The following is a 15,552-nucleotide window of genomic DNA, read 5'->3' as shown; positions in this document are numbered from 1 at the left end:
GTTTATACATACATAAGCCAACCCTGTGCTTGTATAAAATAACAGACTTTTATTGTTTGAGATTACTTACCGGCCTACCCGAAAACCAGAATTTGCGTTCGTGGTATGTTGAAAGATATATGGCATACAACATCCCGCTTATGATTGCTGTAATGCAGCCAAAGAGAAGCTTTGTAAAATGTGGAATTAAGACATCTGAAAAGAAATATAATAAACATCAAATACAGAAAAACTATCTTTTCATATCAAGTCAAATGCCCAATGCTTGTCAAGGCCCTCCCTCTGCAACGCAATAAGCAGGTAGCAGCAGAGGGCTAAGACCCAACCAGTCCATAAGTACAAAAACACCAGAATATTATTATTATTATTATTATTATTATTATTATTATTATTATTAATTAGATTTGTATGCCACCCCTCTCCGTAGACTCGGGGCAGCTCACAACAGTGATAAAAACAATACATGGTAACAAATCTAATAATTAAAATCTAAAATAACAGTTTTACATTACAAAGTCTAAAAAAACAAAACCCAATAGATAAAATACATACACACAGTCATATCATGCACAAAATTACATAGGCAAGGGGGGATGTCTCAGTTCTCCCAAGCCTGAAGACAGAGGTGGGTTTTAAGGAGTTTATGAAAGGCAAGGAGGGTGGGGGCAGTCCTAATCTCTGGGGGGAGTTGATTCCAGAGGGTCGGAGCCGCCACAGAGAAGGCTCTTTCCCTTGGTCCTGCCAGACGACATTGTTTAGTCGACGGGACCCGGAGAAGACCAACTCTGTGGGACCAAGCTCTATAGACACAAGAATGGAGGATGTGGTAGAAGTCCTGACCTGATGTAGAGAACAAAGATGACTTGATGGAGAAAGGGAAGATCCATTACCAAAGAATCAAAAAGGAAACATTGTTTGCATAGTTACCATTGTTACCATAGCCAATCCAAATAAAAGTACAGTAGTACCTCTACCTATAAACAGCTATACTTACAAACCTTTCTATATACGAACCAGGTATTCAAGATTTTTTTGCCTCTTCTCACGAACCATTTTCCACTTACGAACCTGAGCTTCCGAAACTCTAACCGGACAAGGCAGGGAGAAGCCTCCATGGGGCCTCTCTAGGAATTTCCTGGGAGGAATCAGGGCCAGAAAAGGCGGGGAGAAGCCTCCATGGGGCCTCTCTAGGAATCTCCTGGGAAGAAACAGGGCTGGAAAAGGTGGGGAGAAGCCTCCGTGGGGCCTCTCTAGGAATCTCCTGGGAGGAAACAGAGCCTCCACCCTCCGTGTAGTTTCCCCAATCACACGCCTTATTTGCTTTTACATTGATTCCTATGGGAAAAATTGCTTCTTCTTACAAACTTTTCTACTTAAGAACCTGGACACAGAACAAATTAAGTTCGTAAGTAGAGGTACCACTGTATAGTAAAAACATCATGAAATAGTTTCTGTAAAGACATTAGTACTACTGTAAAGACATCCGCTTTGTATCATAATGTTGCTATTGCATTTTGTATTTTATATATGATCTAGAATCCTTTGGGAATAACATACATCTTGTAATGAAACAAGCAAAATATTTATAGAGTTTGCTCCATGTACATTCACGAGTTTACAGATTATAATTTTATGTTGCATTGGCATCTTTATTTTATGTTACAGATATCAAATAATATACAATTGGGTAAATCAGGTTTGTTAATCTATTCTGATATCTATTGAGTTGTCTCTGTTAAGGAAAAGTGATCCACCCAACAGTCTAAAATCAAATAGGATTGTTTATTTGTCTGAATGGTGAAATAAACAAACTCAGGGCACACGGTAATCAAGGCACACTCCTTAAAAGCAGACATCTGTAAAAGTTTAATCTTCATTCATATCTTGCTCAAAATTCAAATATGCAGCTTGCTTGCATTTTATATAGTAGTAGCTTGTTATATACCAACAGCTGTCTCTGTTTAAATGATCTGAATTTAACCTAAATTGTTGGGAATTTGTGCATAGCGCATTAATCAATTTAAACCTCTTGTGGGGGGTTTTAAAGAAGATTTTTTTAAAAATTATATTTAAGCTGTGCCAAGTAAATAAAATAGATTCAGGTGTTCCCAACAGCCTGAACCAAACAATGCTCGGGGAAAATTTACAGATTACATCCCAATAAGTATAATGAAATCTAGCACCAGAAGAAAACAAGAGTGACAAAGAGACTTGATTTTGAGAAGAAAACTATTGAGTATTGTTATAAGTTCCAGACCAGAAACTGATTATAGTGGTACCTCCACCTAAGAATGACTCTACTTACGAACTTTTCTAGATAAGAGCCGCGTGTTCAAGAACCATTTTCCACTTACAAACCAGAGCCTCTGAAACTGTAACTGGAAAAGGCAGGGAGAAACCTCTGCGGGGCCTCTCTAGGAATCTCCTGGGAGGAAACAGGGCCGGAAAAGGCGTGGAGAAGCCTCTGTGGGGCTTCTCTAGGAATCTCCTGGGAAGAAACAGGGCCGGAAAAAGTCGGGAGAAGCCTCCATGGGGCCTCTCTAGGAATCTCCTGAGAGAAAACAGGGCCTCCACCCTCCCCATGGTTTCCCCAATCGCACGCATTATTTGCTTTTACATTGATTCCTATGGGAAAAATTGCTTCTTCTTACAAACTTTTCTACTTAAGAACCTGGTCATGGAACGAATTAAGTTCGTAAGTAGAGGTACCACTGTACATATAATCCTTGGTTAGCATCCACTCATTCTATGGCCATTAAAATTGGCTCTGAAGAAGAGGCATTTAAAACTTGGTCCTTGAAGTTTTAGCAACCAAAGTGCCCCTGTTGTATCATGATCCTTGCATTTAACAACTAACCCCGATTTCTGACCATTGTAGTGTCTCACGGTCACATAATCGTGATTTCCAACTTTCCCTGCCATCTTCCCACAAGCAAAATCAATGGGGAAGCCAGCAGGAAGTTGAAAGTCGAAGTCACACAAGATCTGTGCTCAATGACACTTGCTTAACAATTTGCTTAACCATGGTAATTGGGGACTGTCAGAACTGCATCCCAAAGCAGCCCAGTCATAAGATGTCACGCTTTACGACCACATCACTTAACAATGGAAATGCCAGTCCAAATTACCGTCATTAAGTGAGGACCATCTGCATTTCAACAGCAGAGACTGCTATTTAAAAAGAAAGAAAGGGGGGGGGGGAGAAAACTTCTGAATTCCTATACACAAAGCAAGTTCAGGTACTGTGCTATTAACACAAGAGAGCAGGAACTCCATCCCTGCAAGGCTGCCAGAGACAGGTATGTGAACTTTCCTCTTCCGTGGCTCTTCTGATGGATTTTTAAAGAAAATTAATTTGCCCAAAAGTTTAGTAGTTATTCTGTGTTGACTGTAAAATATAATTTCATAACCTCAAAGCTTTTGAAGACTGATCACTTTCTACCGGCTCGTGTACAAAGTGGAATAAATATATGGCATACTTTAGCTCACATCTTTTTCCAGAATAAAGATTTCTTATCCATTCTACATAGAAAAATATATTTCTATATCTAATTCCTTAAAAACAAATGTATATGGAATTGAAACACTTGACAGAAAAGTAAAATAACTCACATGTTAGAGGTCTTTTGGATTCTTTGGCTTTTTCACTGTTTTCATTGAGAGGTTTTTCTTCAACTTCGGTACAGCTTGGGTTCTTTCTTTGTCTCAGTTCACCAGCTTTTAGACAAAATATCCAGAAGTTAATCTTAGAATGCAAAACCTACCTACCGTATTTGTAGATAAGATGCATGGGTAGGACTACATTGTTTTAATGTATTTTTTGGAGTATAAGAGGCACTGGAGTTTTTGTGGAGCACCTTAGTTTTTGTGGAGGAAAATAGAAGGGGGGGGGGGTCCCAGATATTTATCTGGCTAGCATCCTTAGTTTGGTTAGTTTCAGCACATTATTTTATCCCCTGGTTATTATTCAGAGAGAGTAACAATGAAAGGGAGTTGAAGTCCTATAGGCTTAAGGTTACCAAGGTTGGAGACCCCTCTTGTAAACAATTTAAAAATTGAGTACATCAGCAAAGTAAAAGTATTTTTAAAAAGAGTAGCATTTCCCCCACCCCCTCAATAGCTCTGTTAAATACTCCTCTGCTATTTGGATTCAGCCGAGATCTTAACCAGCACTGTTCCCACTGCCAATCCTAATAGATTTTGTCCTAGCAAATAACTGGAGAATATGACCTCATTTCCTGTGCCGAGAAGGATGCCCTGCCCCTTCCTCCCAGCTTCTATCATCAAGAACAGAAGCTGCTGCGCTGGGGTGGCACAGCAGGTAAAGTGCTGTACTGCAGGCCACTGAAGCTGACTGTAGATCTGTAGGTCAGCGGTTCAAAGCTCATCACCAGCTCAAGGTTGACTCAGCCTTCCATCCTTCCGAGGTGGGTCAAATGAGGACCCGGACTGTGGGGGCAATATGCTGGCTCTGTTAAAAAGTGCTGTTGCTAACATGTTGTAAGCCAGCCTGAGTCTAAGGAGAAGGGCGGCATAAAAATTGAATAAATAAATAAATCAACATCTGGTAGGACAGTGATGGCAAACCTTTTTTCCAAGGGTGCCGAAAGTACGTGCGCGCATGCTATCATGCATGTGTGAGTTCCCACACCCCTAATTCAATGCCAGGGGAGAGAGAAAACCATTCCCCTCCCCCTGGAGGCTCTCTGGAGACCAGAAATGGCCTGTTTCCCAACTTCTGGTGGGCCCAGTAGGCCCATTTTGCACTCTCCCCAGGCTCTAGTCTAGAGGCTTCCCTGGAGCCTGGAGAGGGCAGAAATGCCCTCCCCCATTCCCCCAGAGGCTCTCTGTAAATAAAAAAATTATAATTAAAAAATAAAATAAAATGGAAAATATTAATACCAGAACAGCTGAAGATGATTTTAAGCCTTAAGTAAGGATTGAAAACAAGGTGAAGGCAACCTCATGGAGCAACATCCAAAGCAAGACCCTATCAGGGCTTCTAGCTAGGTGCAAATAAAGAAAGGGCTGTATTATTATGAGATCAAATCACCACAAACACAGGAGGGCTATATAATTAATTTAAAGCATTCATATCACAGAACGCCACCAACATGGACCATTCAAAAAATGAACAGATGCATTTGTGGAAGATAAGGCTATCAACAAAATGAAAAGGGAATGGTGGTCAAGCTATCTGTTTATTCTGATCCAACAGCTCTTTGGCTAAGTGACTTTATTTTTTTCTTAGCCCAACCTAACTCATGAGGATGTCACGGGAAAAAAGAGAAGTGAGTGCTTGCGTTATCTGTCTATCTGTCTTCTTGACTTTCTAGATATAAATCCAGTACATGAATGACTATTACAAGGGTACAGTTAAGTAAGGTTATTGTGCAAGTACCGTATTTTTAGGATTATACGATGCACCGGAGTATAAGATACACATTAGTTTTGGGGGAGAAAAATAGGGGAAAAAATATGCTTACCAGGTATTTATCTGACTAGCATCCTTAGCTGGTCAGCTTCACCACATCATTTTATCCCCTGGTTAGGGCTTTAAAAAAACCTTATTCGGAGAGAGTAATAATGAAAGAGCCTGCAAAGATTTAGGGCTTGGAAAACATTCTTTGCAGAGAGTAACAATGAAAGAGCCTGCAAAGATTTAGGGCTTGGAAAACATTATTTGCAGAGTAACAATGAAAGAGCTTGCAAAGATTTAGGGCTTGGAAAATATTCTTTGCAGAGAATAACAATGAAAGAGCCTGCAAAGATTTAGGGCTCGGAAAACATTATTTGCAGAGAGTAACAATGAAAGAGCCTGCAAAGATTTAGGGCTTGGAAAACATTCTTTGCAGAGTAACAATGAAAGAGCCTGCAAAGATTTAGGGCTCGGAAAACATTATTTGCAGAGAGTAACAATGAAAGAGCCTGCAAAGATTTAGGGCTTGAAAAACATTCTTTGCAGATAGTAACAATGAAAGAGCCTGCAAAGATTTAGGGCTCGGAAAACATTCTTTGCAGAGAGTAACAATGAAAGAGTCTGCAAAGATTTAGGGCATGGAAAACATTTTTTGCAGAGTAACAATGAAAGAGCTTGCAAGGTAAGAGCTGGGAAGATCGTTAACACCTAGTTAGGGCTAAGGGAAAAAAGCTTCGGAAAAAGCTACATTCAAAGTATAAGACACACCCAAAATTTCAGCCTCTCTTAGGGAGGAAAAAGGTGTGTCTTATACTCCAAAAAATACGGTAAGTGGTATGTGTTCATTCTTTTTCCACTGTGTCATTTCATTGCTGGCAGTTTTCTCTCAAATGATTTATCTCCCTCTTCTTAATTTTATCAGACGTAAGTCCAATGGAAAAAACCCACCAAAGGCAAACAATTTCTTTAATCACATTCAAGATAAAAAGTGCTGCTGTAGCCTCTAAGCTAAGAGGCACATTTGGAAGATTAAGAACATAACCACAGACCATCTCTAAAATGGCTGCCATAATGGGCAATCAGTCATGTTATTAGTGTCAGATTCTATCGGGAAATGAGGCAATATTATTCATGACTACTCTCTCTTCCTTGATCCCAGGATATTCTGAATCACATCAGCTTTTTCAGGAGGTAAGGAACACCAATGCTTTCCAAATGAAGAATTCAAACTCAGCCCCTCACTTGTATGCGTTTTCATTCATAAATATACCGTACTTATGCCAATTCAAAAATTAATCTAGATTTTAGAATCCAGATTTTTTTAAATTAATGGATGAGCATAGGTCAGTGATGGCGAATCTTTTTTCCCTCGGGTGTCGAACGAGCATGGGTGTGCCCTCTCGCGCATGTGCAAGTGCCCACACCCATAATTCAGTGCCTGGGGAGGGCGAAACCAGTCTCCCCCCCGAGGCCCTCTGGAGGCTGGAAACAGCCTCAATTTCCCAATTTCTGGTGGGCCCAGTAGACTCGTGTTTCACCCTCCCCAGGCTCCAAAAGCTTCCCTGGAGCCGGAGGAGGGTAAAAACGCCCTCCACCATCCCCCAGAGGCCCTCTGGAATTCAAAAACATCCTCCTAGAGTCTCTTTGCGAGCCAAAAATCAGCTGGCCAGCACACACATGCACATTGGAGCAGAGCTAGGGTAACAGCTCACGTGCCAGCAGATATAGCTCTGTGTGCCACCTGTGGCACCCGCGCCATAGATTCGCCATCACTGGCATAGGTTATCTGTTACATGTGTGGCACTATTTGGAACTCCCTACAGCCACAAAACATGATTTAAAAATCTATTCTTATTCTTCTAGTCCAGTGTTTCCCAACCTTGGCAACTTGAAGATATCTAGACTTCAACTCCCAGAATTCCCCAGCCAGCATTCACTGGCTGGGGAATTCTGGGAGTTGAAGTCCAATTATCTTCAAGTTGCCAAGGTTGGGAAACACTGTTCTAGTCTATGTTTGCTTCTGCTATTCCTGTTGCTGGTGTCATTGCTCGTAGAACTAGACACAAGAACAGTTTTTCCCCGAACGGCATCACTCTACTAAACAAATAATTCCTTCAACACTGTCAGATTTTTTACTAAATCTGCACTTCTATTTCTACTAGTTTTTCTCATCATTCCTATCCTCCCTTTCCTCCCACTTAGGACTGTATGACCTTAACTTGTTGCTTGTACAGTGATACCTTGTCTTACAAACTTAATTGGTTCCGTGATGAGATTCTTAAGGTGAAAAGTTTGTAAGACGAAACAATGTTTCCCATAGGAATCAATGGAAAAGCTATTAATGTGTGCAAGCCCAAAATTCACTCCTTTTGCCAGCCGAACCGCCCTTTTTTGCGCTGCTGAGGCTCCCCTCCATGGGAAACCCCACCTCCGGACTTCTGTGTTTTTGCGATGCTGCAGGAAAATCTCAGCAGGGGAATCCCAGCATCCGAAAAACGAGCGCTTCGCTGGCAACGGAAGTCCGGAGGTGGTGTTTCCCATGGAGGGGAGCCTCAGGGGAATCCCAGCAGCGCAAAAACGGGTGCTTCACTGGCAACAGAAGTCCAGAGGCAGGGCATCCCAGCGGTGGCGGTGGGTTTGTAAGGTGAAAATAGTTTGTAAGAAGAGGCAAAAAAATCTTAAACCCCGGGCTTGTATCTCGAAAAGTTTGTATGACGAGGCGTTTGTAAGACGAGGTATCACTGTATTCTAAGATTTTTATTAAAATTGCTTTGACCCCTATGACAATCATTAAGTGTTGTACCACATGATTCTTGACAAATGTATCTTTTTTCTTTTATGTACACTGAAAGCATATGCACCAAGACAAATTCCTTGTGTGTCCAATCACACTTGGCCAATAAAAAATTCTATTCTATTCTATTCTATTCTACTCTCAAAGACATTCTCAGAGCATACACAAACACAACAGGAATTAGGAACTCCAAGGTTTGCAGAAATCTAAATATGATTTGAGATGTGAAATAAAACAGACAGTCAAGTGAAGGCTATTGTGTACTTCGCCGCCAAAGAATGCTGTCAGGTAGAAACTTGAAAACAAGGATAGAAGGGTCAATCTCAAAAGGAAGCATTGTATTCTACAGAGGAACATTTTGATGCCCGTCCTACTTGTGAATTTCTTTCCTGATTGTGAAGCTCGAGTTACCCTTTGCCTTCCATTCTCTACAGTTGGCAGAAACAAGAAAATAGAAACATCACAAGGTCCATGTTGCACATCAAACACAGAGCAGCCGGCAAAAACACTGCACACAATGTTTTTGTCAGACTCTGAACTGCTACCATAACACACACACATGCTGTTTCTGTTTAATTTGATGCAGCTTTAAAAAAAATATATGGAAAATGCTGTTATCGTTCTTGAGTATTGTTTAAAAAAGTAAAATGAAAGTCGAACAAGGTTAAGTGCTAAAAATAGAACTGAAATTTTTCACTCTGCAACCTAATTAGATTTGTTTATGTAGATATTTCAGAAGTAGGGGAAAGTTGGAAACTAGAAGAAATTAGTCATTACTCATAATGGTTCAATAGCATGCCCATGTTCATAGGCAAATACCTCTATATATCAGATATTGTGATAAATGCCTGTTATAATAATGTATTAATACTCTGTTAGCAAGCTTCAAGGGAAACCTGGTTTGTCACTGTTAAAGCTACTCTCTGACCTGATCCAGCAGACTTGTCTTGATGAACTAAAGCACAAGAAACCCCATTGACACTAGCAAAAATAAAAATATTGACACGTTTCAGAATATCAGTGAGTCATGATGAGAGTGAATGGTTTTGTGCCTAGCATTCTATGCTATGTTTATTCAATAAGGTATTACTCTTTATGCCGTATAATAAGAGATAAACTAGAATTTCTGAACTTTATCAACAAAAATCAAACAAGTCAAATGATGGCTCTATGCAACTTCAGAATCTAGCCAGTATGACAATACAGTGATCCCTCGATTTTCGCGATCTCGTTCTTCGCAAAACGCTATATCGCGATTTTTCCACCCGATGACGTCACTCTCTTCCTTCTTTTCTCATCTTTCTTTCTCTCTCTCTTTCTCTATCTTGCTTCTTCCTCTCTCACACTCTCTTCCTCCCTCTCTCATCTCTTTCTTTCCTTCTCTCTCTTTCTCTATCTCTCCCCCTCTTGCTGGCGGGCGGGCGGGCGAGCGGGGGCATCAGCGAGGAAGACCCAGGGAAGGTTCCTTCGGCCGCCCAGCAGCTGATCTGCTCGGCAGCGCAGCGAGGAGCCGAATCGGGGTTTCCCCTTTGCGCGGGCGGCGGGGAAACCCTGATCTTCGTCTGCTCGCTGCTGCTGCGGCCGCCCAGCAGCTGATCTGCTTGGCAGCGCAGCGAGGAGCCGAATCAGGGTTTCCCCTTTGCGTGGGCGGTGGGGAAACCCCGATCTTTGTCTGCTCGCTGCTGCTGCGCTGCCGAGCAGATCAGCTGCTGGGCGGCCGAAGGAACCTTCCCTGGGTCTTCCCCGCCGCCCACGCAAACTCCACCATCTGCGCATGCGCGGCCATGAAAAAAAGGGCGCGCATGCGCAGATGGTGTTTTTACTTCCGCAACCCTACATCGCGAAAAATCGATTATCGCGAGGGGTCTTGGAACGGAACCCTCGCGATAATCGAGGGATCACTGTACTGTACTGCTATTATTAAATAACTGAGGGTCAGAAATTGTTGGTCTTCTATTGCAATTCATGCAGCAGATATACAGCTGTAAAAGCAACATTTTGAGAGTTGAACTGGTATATCAAGCTATTATCTATAAACAATGCATGCATGATCCTTGAGCAGGAAATAGTTACAAAACTAAGCAATCCTGAAGAAATTACAACACACTGCACCCAGTAGAACTTGTTATGGAGTGTTCAACCACAGAAAGGAAAAAAATATACTTTCTTTTAACAGTATTATAGGTGTTATGAATGAAATGCAGAAACGTCCAAAGATATTTCACCAGAAGAGCCCTTCACTCCTCCACTCGAAACAGAATACCCTACGAAAATAGACTAACAATCCTGGGTCTAGAAAGCTTAGAACTACGGCGCCTAAAACATGATTTAAGTATTGCCCACAAGATCATATGCTGCAATGTCCTACTGGTCAATGACTACTTCAGCTTCAACTGCAACAACACAAGAGCACGCAACAGATTCAAACTTAATATTAACCGTTCCAAACTTGACTGTAAAAAATATGACTTTGACAATCGAGTTGTCGAAGCGTGGAACTCATTACCGGACTCAATAGTGTCAACCCCTAACCCCCAACATTTCTCCCTCAGACTATCCACGATTGACCTCTCCAGGTTCCTAAGAGGTCAGTAAGGGGCGTACATAAGTGCACTGGTGTGCCTTTCGTCCCCTGTCCAATTGTCTTTCCTTTATCTCATATATCATATATATTTTCTTCCTTTCATATATCTTCTCCTCTATTTTTACATATTATCTTTATATATATTACTTCATGTCTATTCTCTTCCATATGTATTGTGTATTGGACAAATGAATAAATAAAATAAAATAAACAGCTGTTCTATGCAAATGATTTCTCTCTCCCCCTCCCCCCCGCCCAGCATTCTTCCTTTAGCTGTGGAATATAAGAGTTTCAATGAAGTTGCTCAAAACCAATTCCTTGGGTTATTTCAAATGGGAATAGTCCATTTACATTTTAATAGTAACTAATCCCAATTTAACAGGCCTCGCAGATGTCGAAGGCCAGGGAAAAATACACACAGAGTAGGATATATATGCCTTCCAATATCTCAAACATCAAATACGCTCACCTGCAAGATACTCAAAAATAATAAAAGGCTAGATTTGCTTCTTTGGATAAATTCGCCAAACTAGGAAAATTTTAAACTTCAATGAAAGAAATTTACTGCATCTGAGATTATGGAAAAAAACACTTCTGTGGCAGCTTGCAGCAGAAAATTACGATTGTTGCAAGAAAAAGTACAATAATCTATACTTAAATTGAGAAAAAGAACTTTTCCCATGAAGCAAATCTGTTTCAGTTCAAAAAATGAATAAACGGCTTACTAAATAACATCTATGCCATATGGCCAGAAGGATTAATTGGGGGGGAAAAGATGGGTGTTGGGAATATTAGACCACTAAGACAGACAAGCCATCCTTCTCAGTATTTCTTCTGCAATTTGAAAAAAAAAACTAAAGAAAGAAATTTTTGATAAGTTTGAAAACATCCATGCTTTCAATTCACATATTCACATAGAATAGGTTCTTGGGTGACTGTTGTTTTTGTTTTGTAAGTGAAAAAAAAATCTTTTTATTGGTACAGTGGAAGCTTTTTAAAACTTCAACTGAACATAACACCTATTTCATGCACAAGCTGAGAAAAGTGTTTCCATGTAAATACAGTATTATATTAATATGGACATATATAAATCTAGCATTGTGCTGAATGGAAAAGTTTCTACAGTATTTTCATATTACAGTATATTAGCTGATCCAGCCTTATGATAATTAATGTAGTTATAATCAAAGATAATTAATGTAGTTATAATCAAAGTGTTTTTGAGAGGGAATTCAAACATATATTTTCTGCTACATAAGAGACCACTGCATTACTTCCTCTTTTCCACGCAAAAAAACCTGCATTTCCCCATAGACAGAAGCAGACATTCCATTGTGGTTGACAGAATGACAGTGGATCATTTGCAGGTACATTTTGTATGTGCAACTCCGCCACTTATTTTTTCATCCTGCTCTGCTTTTCACAAAGTTTTTGCGAGCAAAGCAGCTCAAAGGGGAAAAAACCCCCATCAGATGGTTACCTGTATTAAAATGATTTGCTGACGGTTGAAAGTTATTTGCAAAAAAAGGAGAGGTTGAAGTTACTGCTAACCTAATTTGATTCGTAAAGAACGCTAAATTGTTTTTAGAAAGGCCACTTTTCTCGGTGCTTTTCTCCCAACCCTAATGCCAGTAAAGCCACAGACTTTGCCTAGACCTCTTTGCATCTGAGCGGCCTCCTTCCCTCTTTCTATCACCGACTAGCGTCGATCACCCCCCAGCCGCCCAGGTCTCTGCCTGCCCGAGGCGGAATAAAAAGGGAGACACAACGCGCGCACAAGAAACCTCACCTTCCTCCATCTCCAGTTATCTCCCACCAAACGATCGCACCGAAGCAACCCCCAGCCTTGCCCCGACTGCAGAAGGAGATCCTTTTCACTTCCTGTTAGCTCCCCGATTTTTGATCTTTTCCTTTTCTGCAAGGCGGCGCGGAACGAAGGGAACGAAGGCACGAGCGGAATCGAATTCGCGGAGGTGCTGAGGCTAAGCCAGGACTCCGTATTCAACTTCCGCCCTGAGACGCTGCCTGCTCCTGGCTCTAATTCCTGTGATGTCAGTTCGTTCATTCATGAATCCAAAAGAAAGAGAATCTCCTTTTGAGGAGGCAGAGAAGTAGTTGTATCTTGTAAAAAGGATAGATAGATGGATGGATGGATGGATGGATGGATGGATGGATGGATGGATGGATGGACGGATGGATGGATAAATAAATAAGATAGATAGAAGATAGATGGATAGATGAATAGATAGATGGATGGTAGACAGACAGACAGATAGATGATAGACAGCTAGATAGATGGATAGCTAGATAAATAAGATAGATGGATGGATAGATACATAGAAGATAAGAAGATAGATAGATAGATAGATAGATAGATAGATAGATAGATAGATAACTGATAGATGATAGGTTGATACATTGATAGATACATTGATAGATAGACCAGTGATGGCAAACCCTTTCTGGTTCACGTGCCAAAAGTGTGTGTGTGTGTGTGTGTTAGCAAATTGTGCATGTGCCCACACCCCTTCCCACTATGCATGAACACAGCCCATGCATGCTGCCCTTGTGCCTGCACACAATTCTCCTCCATTCCCACGCATGGGCACAGGCCTCATTGAAGCCTGGGATGGTGAAAAAAATGGCAAACAGGCAAACCGGAAGTGCAGAAAATGGACTTCCAGTTTCCCAGTTGTGCTATTTTTTGCACTCTGGAGCATTCAGGGAAGCTTCCTGAAGCCCCAGAGTGCAAAAAACAGCACAACGGCCAAACCGGAAGTCCATTTTCTGAACTTCCGGTTTGCCCATTTGGCTGTTTTTGCACCCCGGCCTTCCCCAAGACTGAAAATCAACTGACTAATATGCGCATGTGCATTGGAGCTGACATAGGGCAATGCCTCATGTGCCCTCTGATATGGCCCCAAGTGCCACCTGTGGCACGTGTGCCATAGATTTGTTATCATGGTATTAGACCATAGTTGCCCAATCTAGATTGGCTTCTAGCTATTTTGTCTGATGCTTGGCTGCATAGCTAGAGGTATAACAAGCAGGAAGAGGGAGATTGTGATTCCGCTATATAGAGTGCTGGTGAGACCACATTTGGAATACTGTGTTCAGTTCTGGAGACCTCACCTACAAAAAGATATTGACAAAATTGAACGGGTCCAAACACGGGCTACAAGAATGGTGGAAAATCTTAAGCATAAAACGTATCAGGAAAGACTTCATGAACTCAATCTGTATAGTCTGGAGGACAGAAGAAAAAGGGGGGACATGATAGAAACATTTTAATATGTTAAATGGTTAAATAAGTCCAGGAGGGAAGTGTTTTTAATAGGAAAGTGAACACAAGAACAAGGGGACACAATCTGAAGTTAGTTGGGGGAAAGATCAAAAGCAACATGAGAAAATATTATTTTACTGAAAGAGTAGTAGATGCTTGGAACAAACTTCCAGCAGACGTGATTGGTAAACCACAGTAACTGAATTTAAACATTCCTGGGATAAACATATATCCATCCTAAGATAAAATACAGAAAATAGTATAAGGGCAGACTATATGGACCATGAGGTCTTTTTCTGCCGTCAGACTTCTATGTTTCTATGTCCTTTATTGTTTCTTTGGGGTTTATTATATTTTGATGAGCCTCCCAGAGCAAATAAAATAAACATAATAATTAGTCAGATACCAAATGCAGAAAGGGGGCAGCAAAAGCCTCGATGAGATTTGGAGCATTATCAAAGCTAAACAATGCACTGTGGCGGAAGAGATTTACTTTAATTGACTGCATGAGAAATAGACAGATACTAAGAGAGAAAAAAGCAAGGACTAATGATGAATGGGGCCAGGCAGTGCAAAAGACTATTACAAGGCAAACAAGGGCCAGCAAAACTGTAAAAGATTCCTTCAGAATGGATGTGACCCACTGCCAGCTAATAATGAATAAGGGGAAAAAAAGATTATTAGTGTACATGAATACCTAACAAGGGAACAATTACCTTTGGCTGTGAACTAGTCAATCCCCATCTCTATTCTACCCAACTTTGATAGTGTCAAATTTGCATATGAATTTCAACTCAGGAGCAGACTGACACTAGATTGACACTCCAAAACCAGCAGGGAGCTTTTCAGTCTCCCTGGACATTCAAAAGGACTTGAAATCTGCTATCCTTGGGAGGGAGTGGGGGTGGGGTGGGGCGGAGAGAGAATTTCAAAAGCAAATCCCAGCTTAAAGCTCAGGGCAGGGATTCATATGTAGATTTTTCACTATCAGAAGAGGGAGATGGAGAGTTCAAGGTTAATACAGAAAGCAATTGTCCCTTATTAAGTGGTTGTGGCATGCATGCTTTCAATGTTCCAATTCACAGATCCATTAGGAATGGATCCCACAATCTCCATCTTCTCCACTGTGGATTTTCACAGATGACATTGCTGGACTTGTAATGACTTTAAATAAAAAGACATTTGGATGATTTCCACCATGGCACCTCCATTTTAACCATTATCCTATTTTATATATATATATATATATATATATATATATATATATATATATATATATATATATATATCCTATTATATATATATATATATATATATATATATATATATATATATATATATATATAATATTATATATTTACTTTGACAGGCCAAAGTCCCTAACTCAGATGATGGCTTTGGTCTATCAGGTAAGTAAGGTAAATAAGTAATAATACTTATTATTATTATCATCATCATCATCACCACCATCA

At 40.7% G+C, this 15,552-nt stretch overlaps 1 protein-coding gene across 2 annotated transcripts in view; it reads right to left on the bottom strand.

The window, feature by feature from the left end:
- Positions 1 to 12,716, bottom strand: part of DPY19L4 (dpy-19 like 4) — a 54,394-nt gene extending 41,678 nt beyond the window's left edge. The window contains exons 1-3 of one of the 2 annotated variants that reach the window (XM_070748071.1): positions 12,587 to 12,716; positions 3,613 to 3,717; positions 71 to 195 (exon numbers count right to left, since the gene is read on the bottom strand). In XM_070748071.1, the coding sequence (XP_070604172.1) occupies positions 71 to 195; positions 3,613 to 3,717; positions 12,587 to 12,596 (240 nt within the window). In that variant the 5' untranslated portion in view covers positions 12,597 to 12,716. The remainder of the gene's footprint in view (positions 1 to 70; positions 196 to 3,612; positions 3,718 to 12,586) is intronic. The other variant, XM_070748072.1, reaches the window with a different exon arrangement.
- Between the last annotated feature and the right edge of the window lie 2,836 nt (positions 12,717 to 15,552).

This window comes from Erythrolamprus reginae, chromosome 3, assembly GCF_031021105.1.
Source record: "Erythrolamprus reginae isolate rEryReg1 chromosome 3, rEryReg1.hap1, whole genome shotgun sequence".
In the NCBI taxonomy this organism is placed as follows: domain Eukaryota; kingdom Metazoa; phylum Chordata; class Lepidosauria; order Squamata; family Dipsadidae; genus Erythrolamprus; species Erythrolamprus reginae.
This window is presented reverse-complemented; position numbering and strand designations above follow the sequence as displayed.